Source organism: Chiloscyllium plagiosum, chromosome 23 (genome assembly GCF_004010195.1).
Source record: "Chiloscyllium plagiosum isolate BGI_BamShark_2017 chromosome 23, ASM401019v2, whole genome shotgun sequence".
Taxonomy (NCBI): Eukaryota; Metazoa; Chordata; class Chondrichthyes; order Orectolobiformes; family Hemiscylliidae; genus Chiloscyllium; species Chiloscyllium plagiosum.
In genome coordinates, this window is record NC_057732.1 from 15,565,996 (window position 1) to 15,587,570 (window position 21,575).

The 21,575-nt window shown below is 40.1% G+C and overlaps 1 protein-coding gene across 1 annotated transcript in view; it reads right to left on the reverse strand.

The window, feature by feature from the left end:
- The window catches only part of LOC122561447 (mucin-19-like), a 75,398-nt gene that overhangs the window by 762 nt on the left and 53,061 nt on the right, over window positions 1-21,575 (reverse strand). Inside the window, exons 26-46 of the mRNA XM_043713190.1 lie at window positions 21,374-21,433; window positions 16,982-17,041; window positions 15,970-16,032; window positions 14,641-14,703; window positions 14,326-14,385; window positions 12,964-13,026; window positions 12,649-12,708; window positions 9,396-9,458; window positions 9,082-9,141; window positions 8,332-8,391; window positions 7,679-7,741; window positions 7,375-7,428; window positions 6,326-6,388; window positions 6,023-6,082; window positions 4,696-4,755; window positions 3,749-3,811; window positions 3,423-3,479; window positions 2,374-2,436; window positions 2,056-2,115; window positions 1,307-1,366; window positions 652-711 (exon numbers count right to left, since the gene is read on the reverse strand). Of these exons, the coding sequence (XP_043569125.1) occupies window positions 652-711; window positions 1,307-1,366; window positions 2,056-2,115; window positions 2,374-2,436; window positions 3,423-3,479; window positions 3,749-3,811; window positions 4,696-4,755; window positions 6,023-6,082; window positions 6,326-6,388; window positions 7,375-7,428; window positions 7,679-7,741; window positions 8,332-8,391; window positions 9,082-9,141; window positions 9,396-9,458; window positions 12,649-12,708; window positions 12,964-13,026; window positions 14,326-14,385; window positions 14,641-14,703; window positions 15,970-16,032; window positions 16,982-17,041; window positions 21,374-21,433 (1,275 nt within the window). The remainder of the gene's footprint in view (window positions 1-651; window positions 712-1,306; window positions 1,367-2,055; window positions 2,116-2,373; window positions 2,437-3,422; window positions 3,480-3,748; window positions 3,812-4,695; window positions 4,756-6,022; window positions 6,083-6,325; window positions 6,389-7,374; window positions 7,429-7,678; window positions 7,742-8,331; window positions 8,392-9,081; window positions 9,142-9,395; window positions 9,459-12,648; window positions 12,709-12,963; window positions 13,027-14,325; window positions 14,386-14,640; window positions 14,704-15,969; window positions 16,033-16,981; window positions 17,042-21,373; window positions 21,434-21,575) is intronic.

Below are 21,575 nucleotides of genomic sequence, written 5' to 3' on the forward strand. Positions count from 1 at the left end.
TTCAGAGTGAAGTCTAAGATGCCATGGCATTGCATGTGCACAAATGTCATTGCATTATTTCATCACTTATTTTAAGGTTAAGACTACAATCGTTAAGACTACAGAGGCTGACGTCAAAAATGCTCATATGAGAAGATCCCTGTTTCATCGTTTGTTTCAGAAATAATTCTTATCGAGATTTGGGGAGGAAGTGACACATCAGTCTCTGCCCCCTACCAAGTCTTTACTCAGTTTTTGTGATTGTAAATGAACAGACTTTCACTGTCAGGAAGCTCAAGATGACTCTATTGAAGTCCAAGGCATTGGTATTTTATCCAATAGAAACCATCACTCACCTGGTGTGGAAGTACCGGTGTAACCAGGTGTAGTTGGAGGAACATTTGTTGTTGTTGCATCGAAAAAGAACATGAATAATATTCAAAACCACAAAACCTCAAAACAATTCCGAAGCAACATTCCCTGAAACCAATTTGACAGCATTGTGATGGAACTAGCAGAAATATCGAGATGACATCAGATTCTGTCACAATGAATTGTGCCGAATATCAAGTTGAAGGCATTAATAAGTGTTCTCAGTGAAGATGCTAAAATTCAGAAAGCATTCTACTTGCAACAATATTATTAATTTTATTCAATGCAGATGACACTCACTGGCTGTGGAGCTGCCAGTCGTCACAGTTGTTGGGCTTGTCCCTGTTGTAGAAGTTGATTCTTGTGAAGGAGAAACAACAGAATCAATAACCAGTACATCCAATGCCCGATGGGACAGTATTGAGTGAGGACAAGTTTTCTGTCATTAAAACAGATGTGCAATCAGATAATATTAAAAGTATTACTTTGACCAGACACCTGATATGTGCAAAAGGACTTTGCAGAAAGGGAATTGTTTGTGAGATGTGGTCACTGTTGGAGAAATCCAATTGTGCCCTGTTATTTTTGCACAGACAGAAAATCAATCTCAGAAATTTTGGCTCAGGTATACAGATATTTCATCATCATGGGCGAGGACCCTTCTCATCTTTCAATGAAAATGTGAGGTATTTATCAATCAAGCGGAGAGTGTGGTCAAAGGTCCAATCTAACCTATCAGCCAACAGACCCATTGTTTTCCTTTCTTTATCAAAAAGTTGATGATCTGACTAAGTTGAATGCATGAGGTTCCACTGAAGTCTTCAGCATAACATTTTCTGAAGACAGAATGTGGATCCTGGACTGGGAATGACAAAGGGGTTTCCCTGTTCCGACGTTTTGTATGTTCTTGCGTCAAATTGTTTTCTCATGTTTAATGTATAAGGACCTCACTCACCAGTTGTGGAGCTGGCAGCAGAACTGGCTGTGGTGGTCGTCACTGATGTTGCTGTGGTTTCTGTTAGAGTAAATGAAATGTCATCACAATCCAAACACAAATATTGTAACAAGGCTCCTGAGAGCGATTTAACAGCATTCTGGAGGGAATGCACAAATAATGAGAGGCTGTGTAAAACAGTTCAAATCTTATTCAATAGATGCCCAATCAGTATCCTGCTACATCATAATTTATGTAAAGCATCATTCTCCAGCTCTCCAACAAATGAGAGTTCCTGAGGTAGGTCAACACATTGTTTCTGTTTGCAGAAGTGTCAAGGACAGTAGGACATAGATGTACAGTGAGTTGCAAAGTCTCAAATGTGAGGCGTGAAAAAACAATTTAACATAATGACATAATTTGCCAATGGAAATAGCAACCTCAAAGTTTAGTGTAGCTAACTTGATCCCAGGCAGAGAAACAACGTGCAGCGCTAAGTGGAATAGCAGTATAAAGGCCTCATTGTTTAATATTTGGAGAACCTGAATGGATTCAATGGGAAGACTGACAAATGTTTGCATCAGAACCATTTTGTCAGAGTGTTGAAGTGTGTTGGCCTATTATGCCCAGATTACTCTCCTCTTGTAGGAACAGAACATGGTTCTGGAATATGGTGGGAGCAGACTTTGAGTGCTCAGGAGGTGAGGATTCCATCAATTTGCTTGTATCTAAGGCCTTACAATTCTTAATTGAAATTCATCAATACTCACCAGTTGTGGAGCCAGTGGTTGAGCCAGTAATTAATGGTGAGACTGTTGTGGACGTTTGTTCTGAAATATGAAGGAAATTTGATTTCAGTTTGATTTTATTCCGAAAGAATTTTTATTCTTTTTCAGAATGATAGGAGAATAGGATTCAGGTCAGGTACATTACGGAGATGAATAATTATGTATGTATATACATATAAATATAACACTGGAAAAGAGATAGGTACAATATCTCAATTCTACAAAGAATTGAACTAATACTGAGAGAAGTGATTCTGTTCGCCGAATACTTTCTGTTAAATAAATGAAAGGTTCACTCACCAGGTGTGGAGCTGGACGTTGACGGTGCTGTCGTGGTGTATACTGTTGTTGAAGTGGTTTCTTCTAAAAGAAAACAAATGAACTTCCAGTCAGTGTGTTCCATTGTGATTTGGGGCTGTTTGTTCCTCCTGAAACAGCGCCTCCAGATCATGCACAAACCAAACTAAAGATGACCAACAGGCTTGACATTTGTGACGAGAGCTGATAAAACATGGTATGTGTCCACAATGCAATATCTGGTCTTTTCCACAGTCAGATGTAGCAAGCGTTCTTAAAAAAAATGAGCTTGATTTTCCAAGTTAAGAACAGTGAAACTGTGCCTTATTTGAGCCATTGACTGGATTTGAAAAACGGTAACCCGTCAGCGCACCTGTTTTCAAGAATATGATGACACTTCAAGTACTAGTGTGGGTTTTGAAGCAGATTGACTTTTAGACAAGAAGACAATCCTTTCCTTCTCAATTGTAGCATGCGTATAGATGTGGATGTACCAGTATGCGTGTATCCAGAGATCATACTTTCAGGTATTTAATGACTGGAGTTATCCAGCAATGTTTAGGCAAGAAAATACTACTTTGCTTCTCAATAGAAGCTTCCTTCGAAATGTGGAGGCACCAATATTAGGTGACTCAAGGTCATACTTTCAGTTATTCAGTGACTGGAGTTTTCCAGCAAATCCAGAACTTCACTGAAGCTCATTAAAAGCAGATAGATTAAATGGTTCAGAGTGAATTCTAAAATGCCATGACATTGCATTTATGAACATTTCATTGCATTAGTTCATCACTTATTTCAAGGTCACTGCATTCGTTAAGTCTTCAGAGACTGACTTCAAAGATTGTTAAATAAAAAGATCCATGTTTCACTGTTTCTGAAATAAATCTTATCGAGATTTGGTGAAGAATTGACACATCAGTCACTGCCTTCTATCATGTTTTTACTCAGGTTTTGTAATTCCACAAGAATAGATGTTCACTGTCAGGAAGGTCTAGGTGATACTGTTGCTGTCCAAGGCATTGCAGTTTTACCCAATAGAAACCATCACTCACCTGTTGTGGAAGTACTGGTGTAGCCAGGTGTAGTTGGAGGAACACTTGTTGTTGTTGCTATTGACAAAGAACATGAATAATATTCAAAACCACAAAACCTCAACAACTCAAAACGATTCCGAAGCAACAGTCATCAGAAACTAATCTGACAGAATAGTGATGGAACTGGAAAAAAACACCTAGATTACATCAGATTCTTCACAATGAATTGTGCTGTAGATCAAGCTGTTGGCATTAATAAGCATTCTCGGTGAGGTTGCTGAAATTCAGAAAGCATTCCACTTGCAACAAAATTGTGAATTGTATTCAAAGCAGATGTCACTCACTGGCTGTGGAGCTGCCAGTCGTCTCAGTTGTCAGGCTTGTCCCTGTTGTAGTAGTTGATTCTTCTGAAGGAGAAACAAAAGAATCAGCAACCAATACATTCAATGCCACATGGGACAGTATTGAGAGGGGACACGTCATCTGTCATTGTAACAGATGTGCAAACGGATAATATTACAAGTATTACATTGACCAGACACCTATATGAGCAAAAGGACTTTGCAGAAAGGGAATTGTTTTGGATATGTGGTCACTGTTGGAGAAAACGAATCATGGCCTGATATTTTTGCACAGTCAGAAAATCAATCTCAGAAAGTTTGGCTCAGGTATACAAATGGTGTGGCATCATGGGGGATGATCCCTTCTCATCTTTCAATGAAAGTGAGAGGAATTTATCAATCAAGCAGAGAGTGTGGGCAAAGGACCAATCTAAGTTACCAGTGAACAGACCCATTATCTTCCTTTCTTTCTCAAACTGTTGACGATCTGACTCAATTGAATGCATGAGGCTCCACTGATGTCTTCGGCAAAACATTTTCTGAAGACAGAATGTGGATCGTTTACTGGGAATAACAAAACAAGTTCCCAGTTCTGATATTTTAGATTACATTAAAGTGTGGAAACAGGCCCTTCAGCCCAACAAGTCCACACCGACCCGTCGAAGCACAACCCACCCATACCCCTAACCTAACACTACGGGCAATTTAGCATGGCCAATTCATCTGACCTGCACATCTTTGCACTGTGGGAGGAAACCGGAGGAAACCCACGCAGACACGGGGAGAACGTGCAAACTCCACACAGTCCCTCGCCTGAGGGGGGAATTGAACCAGGGTCTCCAGCTCTGTGAGGCAGCAGTGCTAACCACTGTGCCACCGTGCCGCCAGCATTTTGTAGGTTCTTGCTTCAAATTGTTTTCTCATGTTTAATGGAAAAGGACCTGACTCACCAGTTGTGGAGCTGGCAGTAGAACCGGCTGTGGTGGTCGTCACTGATGTTGTTGTGGTTTCTGTTGAGGAATAGGAAATGTCATCACAATCCGTGCACAGATATTGAAACAAGGCGTATGAGAATGATTTAACAGCAATCTGCAGGGAATGCAAAAAAGATGATAGAATGTGTAAAACAGTTTAAACCTTATTCCACAGATGCCCAATCAGCAAGTATCCTGCTTTATCATAATTTGGAGATGCCAGTGTTGGACTGGGGTGTACAAAGTTAAACATCACACAACACCAGGTTATAGTCCAACAGGTTTAATTGGAAGCACACTAGCTTTCGGAGCGATGCTCCTTCATCAGGTGGTAGTGGAGGGCTCAATCCTAACACACAGAATTTATAGCAAAAATTTACAGTGTGATGTAACTGAAATTATACATTGAAAAATTGATTGTCTGTTAAGCCTTTAACATGACAATATGACAATGTGTTCAACATATTGTCTAGCTGTCACTATTGTTAACAGCTAACCCGAGAATGCAACTTTTTAAAAAAAAGCTTTTGTGATTTACACATGAAAGAAGTGAAACTATCACTGTATTCTAACAGATGAAAGACTTAACAGACAATCAATTTTTCAATGTATAATTTCAGTTACGTCACACTGTAAATTTTGCTATAAATTCTGTGTGTTAGGATTGAGCCCTCCACTACCACCTGATGAAGGAGCTAGTGTGCTTCCAATTAAACCTGTTGGACTATAACCTGCTGTTGTGCGATTTTTAACTTTGCTATATCATAATTTATGTAAAGCATCATTTGCTCTCCAGCAAATGAGTGTTCCTGTGGTAGGTCAACACATTGTTTCTGCTTGCAGAAGTATCAAGGAAAGTCAGACACAGATGTACTGTGAGTTGTAATGTCTCAAATCTGAGGTGAGTAAAATCAATTTAATGTAATGACACAGTTTGTCATCAGATATTTTCATGCAGAAAATTTGATTTTTGGGGTTCAATCTGCATTCGATGCTTGTTGAATAAAAATAATGTGCAGCGCTAAGTGGAATGTCAGTATAACTGCCTCAAAGTTTAATATTTGGAGAAGTTGAATAGATTCAGTGGGTAGATAGGCAAACGTCTGTACCAGAAATGTTTTGTCATTGCATAGAAGTGCATTGACGTTTTATGCTGAGAATACCTTGTAGATATTCCCTTGTAGGAATAGAATGAGATTCTGGAAGACTGTGGAATAGAGTTGACTGAAGAAGAATTCAAGATTCCATTAATTCACTTGTATCAAAGGCCTTGCAATTCTTAATAGAATTCATCATTACTCACCAGTTGTGGAGCCAGTGGTTGAGCCAGTAGTTGTTGGTGAGACTGTTGTGGAGCTTTGTTCTAAATATCAGGGAAATTTAAAGGTTACAACACTTTGATTCCATTCCAAAAGAAGTTTTATTTCAGAATGAAAGGACGATAGGATTCACGTCAGGTACATTACGGACGTGAATAAATATGTATGTCAAATACAACACGGAAAAGAGATAGGTACAATATCTCAATTCTCCATAGAAGTGAATTAATGCTGAAGTGATTCTGGTGCTGAATATTTTCTGTTGAACAATCTAAAGCTTCACTCACCAGTTGTGGAGCTGGACGTTGACAGTGCTGTCGTGGTGTATACTGTTGTTGAAGTGGTTTCTTCTAAAAGAAAACAAATGAACTTCCAGTCAGTGTGTTCCATTGTGATTTGGGGCTGTTTGTTCCTCCTGAAACAGCGCCTCCAGATCATGCACAAACCAAACTAAAGATGACCAAGAGACTTGACATTTGTGCCCAGATCTGATAAAACATGATATGTGTCCACAATAAAATAGATGGTCTATTCTGCAATCAGAAGTAACAAGCTTTCTTACAAATGGGCTTACTTTTCCAAGTTAAGAACAGATAGACTGTGTCTTCTTTGAGACATTGACTGGATTTGAGGCATTGAAAGTCATAAGCAAACCTTTCCTTTCAAGAATATGATGTCATTTCGAATACTTGTGTGGGTCTGAAGCAAATTGACTTTTAGGCAAAAGACCATCCTTCACTTCTCAATAGCAACATGCATTCAAAAATGAGTGTACCAGAACGAGTATGTCCAAAGATCATACTTTCAGATATTTAATGACTAGAGATTTCCATCAAATTTTAGACAAGAAGACCCTGCTTCACTTCTCAACAATAGCTTCGAATGAAATGTGGAGGCACCAATATTAGGAGACCCATTGCTCATACTTTAGGTTATGCAATGACTGGAGATTTCCTTCAAATCCAGAGCTTCAGTGAAGCTCATTGAAAACAGACAGATTAAATGGTTCAGAGTGAAGTCTAAGATGCCATGGCATTGCATGTGTGCAAATTTCATTGCATTATTTCATCACTTATTTGAAGGTCACTGCATTTGTTAAGACTACAGAGGCTGACTTCAAGGATGCTCATATGAAAAGATCCCTATTTCATTGTTTGTTTCAAAAATCTCTTATCAAGATTTAGGGAGGAAGTGACACATCAGCCTCCACCCTCCATCAAGTCTTTACTCAGTTTTTGTAATTCCAAATGAACAGACTTTCACTGTCAGAAAACCCAACGTGACACTATTGCTGTCCAAGGCATTGCTGTTTTACCCAATAGAAACCATCACTCACCTAGTGTGGAGGTACTGGTGTAGCCAGGTGTAGTTGGTGGAACAGTTGTTGTTCCTGTTGAAAAAGAACACAAATAATATTCAAAACCACAAAACGATTCCGAAGCAACATTCCCTGAAAGCAATCTGATAGAACGTGATAGAACTGGGAGAAACATGTAAATTACATCAGATTGTTCACAATGAACTGTACCGAATATCAAGTTGAAGGCATTAATTAGTGTTCTCAGTGAGGGTGCTGAAAATCAGAAAGCATTCTACTTGCAACAAAATTGTGAATTGTATTCAATGCAGATGTCACTCACTGGCTGTGGAGCTGCCAGTCGTCTCAGTTGTTGGGCTTGTCCCTGTTGTAGTAGTTGATTCTTCTGAGGGAGAAACAAAAGAATCAACAACCAATACATCCAATGCCACATGGGACAGTATTGAGAGAGGACAGGTTTCCACCATTGTAACAGACGTCAAACAGATAATATGGAAAGTTTTACATTGCCCAGACACCCAATGTGAGCTGAAGGACTTTGCAGAAAGAGAATTGTTTTTGAGCTGTGTTCACTGTTGGAGAAATCGAATTGTGCCCTGATATTTTTACACAGTCAGAAAATCAATCTCAGAAATTTTGGCTCAGGTATACAGATGGTTTGGCATTGTGTTGGTGGTCCCTTCTCATCTTTCAATGAAAGTAACAGGAATTTGTCAATCAAGCAGAGAATGTGGGGAAAGGTCCAATCTAACTTATCAACCAACAGACCCATTGTTGTCCTTTCTTCATCAAAAAGATGAGGATCTGACTAAATTCAATGCATGAGGCTCCACTGAAGTCTTTAGCACAACATTTTCTGAAGAGAGAATGTGGATCCTGGGCTGGGAATGACAAAGGAATTTTCCTATTCAGATGTTTTGTCAGTTCTTGCTTCAAATTGTTTTCTCATGTTTAATGTAAAAGGACCTGACTCACCAGTTGTGGAGCTGGCAGCAGAACTGGCTGTGGTGGTCGTCACTGATGTTGTTGTGGTTTCTGTTAGAGTAAACAAAATGTAATCACAATCCATAAACATGTTTGGAATCAAGACTCATGAGAGTGATTTAACAGAAATCTGCAGGAATGCACAAATAATGAGAGGCTGTGTAAAACAGTTCAATCTTATTCCACAGATGCCCAATCAGTAAGTATCCTGCTACATCATAATTTATGTAAAGCATCATTCTCCAGCTCTCCAGCAAATGAGAGTTCCTGAGGTAGGTCAACACATTGTTTCTGCTTGCAGAAGTGTCAAGGAAAGTAGGACACAGATGTACAGTGAGTTGCGAAGTCTCAAATGTGAGGTGTGAAAAAACAATTTAACATAATGACATAGTTTGCCAATGGAAATAGCAACCTCAAAGTTTAGTGTAGCTAACTTGATCCCAGGCAGAGAAACAACGTGCAGCGCTAAGTGGAATAGCAGTATAAAGGCCTCATTGTTTAATATTTGGAGAACCTGAATGGATTCAATGGGAAGACTGACAAATGTTTGCATCAGAACCATTTTGTCAGAGTGTCGAAGTGTGTTGGCCTTTTATGCCCAGATTACTCTCCTCTTGTAGGAATAGAACAGGATTTTGGAAGATGGTGGGAGCAGACTTTGAGTGCTCAGGAGGTGAGGATTCCATTAATTTGCTTGTATCTAAGGCCTTGCAATTCTTAATAGAATTTGTCAATACTCACCAGTTGTGGAGCCAGTGGTTGAGCCAGTAATTATTGGTGAGACTGTTGTGGAGCTTTGTTCTAAATATGAAGGAAATATGAAGGTCACAACAGTTTGATTCAATTCCAAAAGAATATTTATTGTTTTTCAGAATGATAGGAGGATAGGATACAGGTCAGGTACATTACAGAGATAAATAAATATGTATATCAAATATAACACTAGAAAAGAAATAGGTACAATATCTTAATTCTCCAAAGAATTCAACTAATACTGAGAGAAGTGATTCTGTTCGCCGAATACTTTCTGTTGAATAAACAATAGCTTCTCTCACCAGTTGTGGAGGTGGATGTTGACGGTGCTGTTGTGGTGTATACTGTTGTTGAAGTGGTTTCTTCTAAAAGAAAACAAATGAACTTCCAGTCAGTGTGTTCCATTGTGATTTGGGGCTGTTTGTTCCTCCTGAAACAGCACCTCCAGATCATGCACAAACCAAACTAAAGATGACCAAGAGACTTGACATTTGTGCCCAGATCTGATAAAACATGATATGTGTCCACAATAAAATAGATGGTCTATTCTGCAATCAGATGTAGCAAGCATTCTTAGAAAAAAATGAGCTTGATTTTCCAAGTTAAGAACAGAGAAACTGAGCCTTATTTGAGCCATTGACTGGATTTGAAAAACGGTAACCCGTCAGCGCACCTGTTTTCAAGAATATGATGACACTTCAAGTACTAGTGTGGGTTTTGAAGCAGATTGACTTTTAGACAAGAAGACAATCCTTTCCTTCTCAATTGTAGCATGCGTATAGATGTGGATGTACCAGTATGAGTGTATCCAGAGATCATACTTTCAGGTATTTAATGACTGGAGTTATCCAGCAAATTTAATTTCTGGCTGTAACAGCTGCTCTTTTTTTTTGAGGTATTTTAGGTGTTGGAGGTGATTTCCTCGAATTCCAGGAGCAGTAATTACTGTTTTATATGCTGTTGCATTGTTTTGGAACTTGGGATAAAAAAGTCAAAACAACAGCAGTTTTAGAAGGGAGAAGAACAGACAAAAGAAGCACATGGTGAGGTCAGTGCAGGGGAGAGAGAGAGAGAGAGAGAGAGAGAAAACCTGCACAGTTACTGCCTTTGCTGTTTTGAGTTCATGTATCGCTGGACATTAGAGTGCATCTGGGAAAATTAACAAACAGTGAGTTTCACAACTAATCTTGGAGGAACCTGTTTGGGCGAAGTTCACAGCACAGAATCAGATAAGTTAATTGTTGTTTTAAATCTGTCCAATAGAAAGGCTGCAGTAGTGAGAGAGTGGGTTCTTTCTTGATTATATGTTTTTGGAGATAGGTCTCTTGATTAAACTTAAAACATAAGCCATAACTATTAATTTAAACTGGGGCAGTGTTTTGTGGAGGAATAAGACAGGGTTATTTTCTGGGTCTGTAGATTGTGAAATGGCCTTTGCAGTGATATGTACTTCTTGTCAGATGTGGGAGTTTAAAGAGAGTTTAAGGGTTACTGAGGATTATATCTGCCATAAATGTTGTTGGATGCGAATCTTATCAGATCGAATGGATCGGTTGGAGAGACAGTGAGAAGCGATGAGGACTTTGCAATAGCAACAGTATGTGATGGATGGCAGTAAAAGGAAGGGGGGAAATCTCAGATACAGTCACACAGATGGGTTAACTCCAGGAAGGGTAAGAGAGGTAGGCACCTGTGGCAGGAGTCTTTTGTGGATATACCCATTTCAAGCAGGTATGCTGTTTTGGAAAATGTAGGAAATGTTGGATTCTCAGAGGAACGTAGCACGAACAGCCAAATTTCTGGTATTGAGACTGGCTCTAATGCAACGAGGGGTACATCGGCTTCCAAGAGATCAATTGTGTTAGGGGATTCTGTAGTCAGAGGTACAGATAGACGTTTCTGTGGCCAGCAGAGAAAAAGCAGAATGGTGTGTTGTTTCCCTGGTGCTAGGGTCAAGGATGTCTCAGAGAGGTTGCAGAATGTTCTCACGGGGAGAGGGGCCAGCAAGATGTCATTGTCACATTGGAATGAATGATGCAGGAAGGGGAAAGGTTGAGATTCTGAAGGATTCTGTTTAAGAAGGGCAAGTCAGGGAACTATCGACCAGTGAGCCTGACCTCGGTGGTGGGCAAGTTGTTGGAGGGAATCCTGAGGGATAGGATATACATGTATTTGGAAAGGCAAGGACTGATTCGGAATAATCAACATGGCTTTGTGTGTGGGAAATCACATCTCACAAACTTGATTGAGTTTTTTGAAGAAGTAACAAAGAGGATTGATGAGGGCAGAGCAGTAGATGTGATCTATATGAACTTCAGTCAGGTGTTCGACAAGATTCCCCATGAGAGACTGATCAGCAAGGTTAGATCTTATGGAATACAGGGAGAACTAGCCATTTGGATAAAGAACTGGCTCAAAGGTAGAAGACAGAGGGTGGTGGTGGAGGTTTGTTTTTCAGACTGGAGGCCTGTGACCAGTGGAGTGCCACAAGGATCGGTGCTGGGCCATCTACTTTTTGTCATTTATATAAATGATTTGGATGAGAGCATAAGAGGTACAGTTAGTAAGTTTGCAGATGACACCAAAGTTGGAGGTGTAGTGGACAGCAAAGAGGGTTATCTCAGATTACAACAGGATCTGGACCAGATGGGCCAATGGGCTGAGAAGGGGCAGATAGAGATTAATTCAGATAAATGTGAGATTCTGCATTTTGGGAAAGCAAATCTTAGCAGGACTTATACACATAATGGTAAGGTCCTAGGGAGTGTTGCTGAACATAGAGACCTTGGAGTGCAGGTTCATAGCTCCTTGAAAGTGGAGTCGCAGGTAGATAGGATAGTGGAGAAGTCATTTGGTATGCTTTCCTTTATTTGTCAGAGTCGAGATTATAATGGTGCTGCAGTTCAGGCAGCATCCGACGACCAGTAAAATCAACGTTTCGGGCAAAAGCCCTTCATCAGGAATACAGGGTATTGAGTACAGGAGTTGGGAAGTCATGTTGCGGCTGTACAGGACATTGGTTCGGTAACTGTTGGAATATTCCGTGCAATTCTGGTCTCCTTCCTATCGGAAAGATGTTGTGAAACTTGCAAGGGTTCAGAAAAGATTTACAAGGATGTTGCCAATGTTGGAGGATTTGAGCTATCGGGAGAGGCTGAACACTTTCCATTGAAACATGGAGACACCAATTTTAGAAGACACATAGGTGATAGCTTCAGTTATGCAATGATTGGAGATTTCCAGAAAATGGCATTATATGTGTGCAAACTTCATTGCATTATTTCATCACTTATTTGAAGGTCACTGCATTTGTTAAGACTACAGAGGCTGACTTCAAGAATGCTCATATAAGAAGATCCCTGTTTCATTGTTTATTTATGAAATAATTCTTATCGAGCTTTGGTGAGGAAGTGACACATCAGTCTCTGATCTCAACCAAGTCTTTACTCAGTTTTTGTAATTCCAATTGAATAGGTTTGCACTGTCAGGAAGCTCAAGGTGATACCATTGATAGCCAAGGCATTGCTATGTTAATCAACAGAAACCATCACTCACCTGGTGTGGAAGTACTGGTGAAGCCAGGTGTAGTTGGAGGAACAGTTGTTGTTGTTGTTACTATTGAAAAGAACATGAATAATACTCAAAAACACAACCTCAAAATGATTCCGAAGCAACATTCCCTGAAACCAATCTGACAAAACGTGATGGAACTAGGAGAAATATCTAGTTAACATCAGATTCTTCACAACGGATTGTGCTGTAGATCAAGCTGATGGCATTAATAAGCATTCTCAGTGAGGATGCTGAAATTCAGAAAGCATTCCACTTGCAACAAAATTGTGAATTGTATTCAATGCAGATGTCACTCACTGGCTGTGGAGCTGCCAGTCGTCTCAGTTGTCGGGCTTGTCCCTGTTGTAGTAGTTGATTCTTCTGAAGGAGAAACAAATGAATCAACAATCAATACATTCAATGCCACATGGGACAGTATTGAGAGAGGACAAGTATTAAGAGTATTACATTGACCAGAAACCTGATATGTGCAAAATGACTTTGCAGAAAGGGAATTGTTTGTGAGATATGGTCACTGTTGGAGAAAACAAATTGTGCCCTGCTGTTTTTGCACAGTCAGAAAATCAATCTCAGAAATGTTGGATCAGGTATACAGATAGTTTCACGTCGTGGGCAAGGACCCTTCTCATCTTTCAATGAGCGTGAGAGGTATTTGTCAATCAAGTGTGGGCAAAGGTCCAATGTAATTTATCAGCCAACAGACCCATTGTTGTCCTTTCTTTATCAAAAGCTTGACGATCTGACTAAATTGAATACACGAGTCTCCACTGAAGTCTTTAACACAACATTTTCTGAAGACAGAATGTGGATCATGGACTGGGAATGACAAAGGGGTTTCCTTGTTCCGATGTTATTTAGGTTCTTGCTTTAAATTGTTTTCTCATGTTTAGTGTAAAAGGACCTGACTCCCCAGTTGTGGAGCTGACAGTAGAACTGGCTGTGGTGGTCGTCACTGATGTTGTTGTGGTTTCTGTTAGAGTAAACAAAATGTAATCACAATCCAGATACAAATATTGTAACAAGGCTCACGAGAGCGATTTAACAGCAATCTGGAGAGATTGAACAAATGATGAGAGGATGTGTAAAACGTTTTAAATCTTTCTCCACAGATGCCCAGTCAATAAATATCCTGCTTTATCATAATTTATGTAAAGCATCTTTCTCCAGCTCTCCAACAAATGAGTGTTCCTGTGGTAGGCCAAGACATTGTTTCTGCTTGCAGACGTATCAAGAGCAGTAAGACTCAGATGTACTGTGAGTTGGAAAGTGTCAAATGTGTGGTGTGGAAAATCAATTTAACATAATGGCATAATTTGCCACTGGAAGTAGCCACCTCAAAGTTTCGTGAGCCAATTTGATCCCAGGCATAGAAACAATGTGCAGCGCAAAGTGGAATGGCAGTACTACAGCCTCAATGTTTAATATCTGGAGAACCCGAAGAGATCCAATGGGAAGATTGACAAATGTTTGCATCAGAAACATTTTGTCAGTGTCGAAGTGCGTTGGCCTTTTATGCTCACGTTATTCTCCTCTTGTAGGAATAGAACAGGATTCCAGTAGATGGCGGGAGCAGACTTTGAGTGCTCAGGAGCTGAAGGTTCCATCAATTCGCTTGTATCTATGGGCTTGCAATTCTGAATAGTGTTTATCATTACTCACCAGTTGTGGAGCCAGTGGTTGAGCCAGTAATTATTGGTGAGACTGTTGTGGAGGTCTTTTCTGAAATATGAAGGAAATTTGAGGGTCACAATACTTTGATTCAATTCCAAAAGAGTATTAATTTATTTTCAGAATGATAGGAGAATAGGCTTCGCGACAGGTACATTGCAGAAATGAATAAATATATATGTTAAATACATCACGAGAAAAGAGACAGGTGAAATAGATGTACTCTGCAAAGGATTGGACTAATACTGAGAGAAGTGATTCTGTTTGCTGAATACTTTCTGTTGAATAAATTAAAGCTTCTCTCACCAGTTGCGGAGCTGGACGTTGACGGTGCTGTCGTGGTGTATACTGTTGTTGAAGTGGTTTCTTCTAAAAGAAAACAAATGAACTTCCAGTCAGTGTGTTCCATTGTGATTTGGGGCTGTTTGTTCCTCCTGAAACAGCACCTCCAGATCATGTACAAACCAAACTAAAGATGACCAACAGGCTTGACATTTGTGATGAGAGGTGATAAAACATGGTGTGTTTCCACAATAAGATAGATGGCCTTTTCTACAATCAGAAGTAACAAGCATTCTGAAAAATGAGCTTTGATTTTCCAAGTTAAGATCAGAGAGATTGTGCCTTACTTCTGTCATTAACTGGATTTGAGGCACTGAAACTTGTCAGCAACATTTTTTGAGGAATATGATGTCACTTCAAATTCTAGGGTAGGCTTTGAAGCAAATTGACTTTTAGACAAAAGACCATCCTTCACTTCTCAGTAGCAGCATGCACTCAAAAGTGGATGCGCCAGGACAAGTATATCCAAAAATCATGCTTTCAGGTATTAAATGATAGGAGATTTTAGACAAGAAAACATTGCTTTACTTCTCAATAGTGGCTTCCACTGAAAGGTGGAGGCACCAATATTAAGAGACCTAAAGTTCATGCTTTCAGTTATTCAGTGACTGGAGTTTTCCAGCAAATCCACAGCTTCACTGACACTCATGAAAACAGATTAAATGGTTCAGAGTGAAGTCCAAAATGTCATGGCATTGACTATGTGCAAATTCATTGCATTAGTTCATCACTTATTTGAAGGTTACTGCATTCCTTAAGACTACAGAGGCTGACTTCAAGGACACTCATATAAGAAGATCCCTGTTTCACTGTTTGTTTCTGAAGTAATTTTATCGAGATGTGGGGATGAAGTGACACATCAGTCTCTGATCTCTATCAAGTCTTTACTCAGTTTCAGTAATTCCAAATGAATAGACTTTCACTGTCAGGAAGCTGAAGGTGATGCTACTACTGTCCAAGAAATTGCTATTTTATCCAATAGAAACCATCACTCACCTGATGTGGAAGTACTTGTGTAGCCAGGTGTAGTTGGAGGAACAGATGTGGTTGTTGTTATTGAAAAAGGACATGCATAATATTCAAAACCACAAAACCTCAAAATGATTCCGAAGCAACATTCACCCGAAACCAATCTGATAGAAACATCTAGATGCCATCAGATTCTTCACAATGAATTGTGCTGAAGATCAAGCTGTTGGCATTAATAAGCATCCTCAGTGAGGATGCTGAAATTCAGAAAGCATTCCACTTGTAACAAACTTGTGAATTGTATTCAATGCAGATGACACTCACTGGCTGTGGAGCTGCCAGTCGTCTCAGTTGTCGGGCTTGTCCCTGTTGTAGTAGTTGATTCTTCTGAGGGAGAAACAAAAAAAATCAACAACCAATACATCCAATGCCACATGGGACAGTATTGAGAGGGGACACGTCATCTGTCATTGTAACAGATGTGCAAACGGATAATATTGTGGGCGGCACGGTGGCACAGTGGTTAGCACTGCTGCCTCACAGCGCCAGAGACCCAGGTTCAGTTCCCGCCTCAGGCGACTGACTGTGTGGAGTTTGCACGTTCTCCCCGTGTCTGCGTGGGTTTCCTCCGGGTGCTCCGGTTTCCTCCCACATCACAAAGATGTGCAGGGTCAGGTGAATTGGCCATACTAAATTGCCCGTAGTGTTAGGTAAAGGGTAAATGTAGGGGTATGGGTGGGTTTCGCTTCGGCGGGTCGGTGTGGACTTGTTGGGCCGAAGGGCCTGTTTCTACACTGTAATCTAATCTAATCTAATCTAATCTAATCTAATCTAATCTAATCTAATCTAATCTAATTAGAAGTGTTACCTTGACCAGACACCTGATATGAGCCAAAGAACTTTCCAGAAAGAGAATTGTTTTTGATGTGTGTTCACTATTGGAGAAAATGAATTGTGCCCTGATATTTTTGCACAGTCAGAAAATCAATCTTAGAACTTTTATCTCAAGTATACAGACCGCGTGGTAATGTCGGGCAGGACCCTTCTCATTTTCCGATGAAACTGAGAGGGATTTGTCACCCAAGCAGAGAGTGTGGGGAAAGGTCCCATCTAACTTATCAACCAACAGACCCATTGTTTTCCTTTCTTTATCAAAGAGTTGATGATTTGACTAAATTGAATGCATGAGCCTCCACTGAAGTCCTCAGCACAACATTTTCTGGAGACAGAATGTGGATTCTGGACTGGGAATGACAAAGGAATTTCCCTGTTTCAATGTTTCAAGTTTGTGCTTCAAATTGTTTGCTCATGTATAATGCAAACGGACCTGACTCACCAGTTGTGGAGCTGGCAGTAGAACTGGCTGTGGTAGTTGTCACTGATGTTGTTGTGGTTTCTGATGGAATAAACAAAATGTCATCACAATCCATAAACATATGTTGAATCAAGACCAATGAGAGCAGTTTAATAGCAATTCAGAGGGAAACCACAGATGATGAGAGAATGTGTCAAGCAATGAAAGTTTATTTCATCAGATGCCCAATCAGTAAGTATCCTGCTATATCATAATTTGTGTAAAACATCATTGTCCAGCTCTCCAGCAAATGTGTGCATGTGAGGAGGTCAAGACATTGTTTCTTCTTGTAAAAGCATCAAGGACAGTAGGACATGGATGTAATGTGAGTTGCAAAGTCTCTAATGTGAGCTAAAGAAAAATAACATAATGACATACTTTATGCTTTGTTACTGGACATTACAGCATCTAAGATTGGTGCAGACAATTTGATTCTAGGCATCATTCTGCATTACATGATTGTTTGATTCGAAACAATCTGCAGTGCTAAGCGGAACAGCAATACAATGGCCTCAATGTTTAATAGTTGGAGAAGCTGAAGTGATTCAATGGAAAGGTTGATAAATGTCTATTGCAGAAACATTTTGTCATTGCATTGAAGTGCATTGACCTTTTATGCTCAGATTACTCTCCCCTTGTAGGAATAGAACAGGATTCTGGAAGACTGTGGGAATAGACTTTGACTGAAGAAGAATTCAAGATTCCATCAATTCACTTGTATCTAAGTCCTTGCAGTCCTTAATAAAATTCATCATCACTCACCAGTTGTGGAGCCAGTGGTTGAGCCAGTCGTTGTTGGTGAGATTGTTGTGGAGGTTTGTTCTGAAATATTGGAGAAATTGAAGGGCACAACACTTTAATTCAATTCCAAAAGGATATTTATTGTTCTTTAGAACAATAGGAGGATAAGATTCCCGTCATATGTACGGAAATAAATGAATAAAATATGTATGTCAAATTTACCACTGGAAAAGAGATAGATGAAATATCTCAATTATCAAAAGAATTGAACTAAAGCTGTGAGAAGTGATTTTGTTTGCAAAATATTTATGCTCAATAAACTAAGGTTTCAGTGATCATTTGTGGAACTGGAAGTAGATGTTGGTGTATACTGTTTTTGAGTGGTATCTTCTGAAGGAAAACAATTGAAATTCCAATCAATATGTTCCATTCTTATTTGGAACACAATGTGCCTGTGCAAGCAGTCCCTTTGGATCACGCAGAAGATAAATTACAATGATCAACAGGTTTGAAAATTCTTACTACATCTAATAAATAATAGCTGTGCCCAACAATAAAATAGGTGGTGTACTCCACAATCAGAACTACCAAGCTTTCCAAATAATAAGCCTAATTGTATACATTCAAGCAGAGTGTGAAATTGCTTTTCTCAGTTGTTAAATACATTTGAGGTACTGAAACTCAGCAACACCCTTTTTTCTCTACAATATGCTGGCACTTCAAATACTATTGCCAAATGGAAAGTTAGGCAAGAGGGTAATGCTTTAATTCTCAAAAGTCGCAAACACCAATACTAGGATACTCAGATGTCAGATTTTAAGTTCTATAATGACAGGAGATTTCTATTTAACTCACAGCTTCACTGTCGCTCATCATGGTCAGAGGTCAGATGACACCAGGTTATAGTTCTGATTTGGAGCCGATGAAGGAGCGTCGCTCCGAAAGCTGGTGTTCTTCCAATTAAACCTGTTGGACTATAACCTGGTGTTGTATGATTTTTAAGGTTATAGTTCAACAGGTTTATTTGAAATACGAAGCTTTTAGAGTGCCGCCCCTTTGTCAGTTCACTGACAAACACACGTCATTCCAAATACTTGTGACTTCAAGTAAACCAGTTGGACCATAATCTGTTGTCATCTGACTTCTGCCCTTGTTCAACACCAGCACCTTCATATCGTAGTTCATCAGTACATACATATAAGTGGTTCCCAATGAGATCTAAGGTGCAATATCGTTGGCTGTGTATAAATTTCATTGCACCTTTTCATGACTTATTTGAAGCTTGTTACATTCAGTAAGAATACAAGTAATTCAGTAAGAGGCTGACTTCAAAGAAGTTCATAAAGGAAGATAGTACTTTCATGTTTGATTCTGAAATAATAATTCATATTGAGATTTCGTCCACATCTTAGACCAACAATCTCAGGTGTCAACCATGACCAAGACCAAATGAACACAATTTCAATCACAATGAGCTCAAGTTGATCCGAAGGTTCAATTCGTTGCTATTATACCCAATGGAAAATGTCGCCCACCTGTTGTTGAAGTATTAGTGTACAGTTGGGGGTATTGATGTTGTTGATATCGGAAGAAAAACACTATTCCAAACCCACAAAACCTCAATTTGATTCCGAAGCAAGCTTTAATCAACATTTACCAAAAGCCAATCTGAACACAAATTGCGATGGAACTAAGAGAATACTTGGACCACATCAGATTCTTCACAATGATGTGAGCCAAATATTAAGCGGATAGCAATAGTATGCATTCATAATAAGGCAGCTGACATTCAGAAATAGTTCCACTTGTAACAAAATTGCAAATTATATTTACTGCAGGTGTCACTCACTGGTTGGGGAACTACCAGTTGTCTCAGGAATTATGTCAAGATTAGAATGGTGCTGGAAATGCACAGCAAGTCAGGCAGCATCCGAGGAGCAGGAAAATCAATATTTTGGGCAGAAGCCCTTCATCAGGAATGAGACTGGAAGCCTCGGGAGTGGAGAGATAAATGGGAGGGGCTGGGGCTGGGGAGAAGGAAGCTAAGAGTGCAACAGGTGGATGGAGGTGAGGATGAAGGTGATAGGTCAGAGAGGAGGGTGGAGTGGATAAGAGGGAAGGAAGATTAACAGTGGGACAGGTCATGAGGATGGTGCTGAACTGGAAGTTTGGAACTGGGGTAAGGTGGGGATGGGGAAATGAGGAAGCTGGTGAAGTCCACATTGATGCCCTGGGGTTGAAGGGTTACGAGGCGGAAAATGAGGTGTTCTTCCTCCAGACGTCAGGTGGTGAGGGAGTGGTGGTGAAGGAGGAGTTGAAATGTTCGTCTATGGGGTGGTGGGATTGATTGTTGCGGGTGTCCCGGAGATGTTCTCATTCTGAGAGAATGCGTCCAGTTTCTCCAATGTAAAGGAGACTGCATTGGGAGCAACAGATACAATAAATGACATTTGTGGAAGTGCAGGTGAAACTTTGATGGATGTGGAAGGCTCCTTTGGGGCCTTGAATGGCAGTGAGAGAGGAGGCGTGGGCACAGGTTTTGCAATTCCTGCGTTGGCAGGAGAGGGTGCCAGGAAGGAGGGAATGGTCTTTGTGGAAAGTGAAGAAGAGTGGGGAAGGAAATATATCCCTGTAAGGGGGTCCATTTGTAAGTGGCAGAAAGGTCGGCGGATGATGTGATTTATGCGGAGGCTGGTGGGGTGTCTGGTGTATTCTGTGGAGGAATTGGTCCTCCTGGGAGCAGATATGGTGGAGGTGGAGGAATTGGGAATATAGAATAGCATTTTTGCAGGAGATAGGCTGGGAGGATGTGTAATTCAGGTAGCTGTGGGAGTTGGCGGGTTTGTAAAAAATGTCGGTGTTGAGTCAGTTGTTGTTAATGGAAATGGAGAGGACCAGGAAGGGGAGGGAGGTGTCAGAGATGGTCCATATGAATTTAAGGCCTGGGTGGAATGTGTTGGTAAAGTTTTGAACTGCTCAACTCCTTGTGGGAGCAGTCATCGATGTAGTGGAAGAAAAGGTGGGGGCTGTTTGCTGCTCTGCTTGAAGTTGATTCTTCTGAAGGACAAACAAAAGAATCAATAACAAATACATCCAATTCCATGTGGGACAGAATTGAGAGGAGAGGCAGACTCAACAAGTATTCTGGCATTGAAATGAAGAGTGCAAACAGAAAACATTAAAAGCATTAGAATGACCAGACACCTGACATAAGCTAAGACATTGCAGAAAGGGAATTGTTTTTGAGGTGTGGTCACAATTATAGAATAGGAATTGTACCAATCACTTTTTGCACACTCAAACCAGACAGAAAATCCATTACAGAAGTTTTGACATCCTGAAGGAGCACCCTACTCATCTTCCACTGAACGTGAGAGATATTTTTCAATCAGGCAGAGTGTGAGCAAAAGTCCAATCTAATTTATCAGCCAACAGACCCATTGTTGTCGTTTCTTTATCAAAGAGTTGACGATCTGACTAAATTGAGGTTCTATTGATGTCCTCAGCACATTTTCAGAAGACAGAATGTGGATCATGGACGGGGAATGACAAAGGAATGTCCCTGTTCTGAAGTTTTGTAGTTTCTTTCTTCAAATTGTTTTCTCATGTTAGATGCAAAAGGAGTTGACTCACCGGTTGTGGAGCTGGCACTGGAACTGGCGGTGCTGGTCGTCTCTGGTGTTGTTGTGGTTTCTATTGGAGTAAAGGAAATGCAGTCACAATCCATAGATATATATTGAACCAAGACTACTGAGAGTGATTTCACACCATTCTGGAGGGAATGCACAAATGATGAAAGAAGGTGTGAAAGAAGTTCAAAACACATTCCACAGAT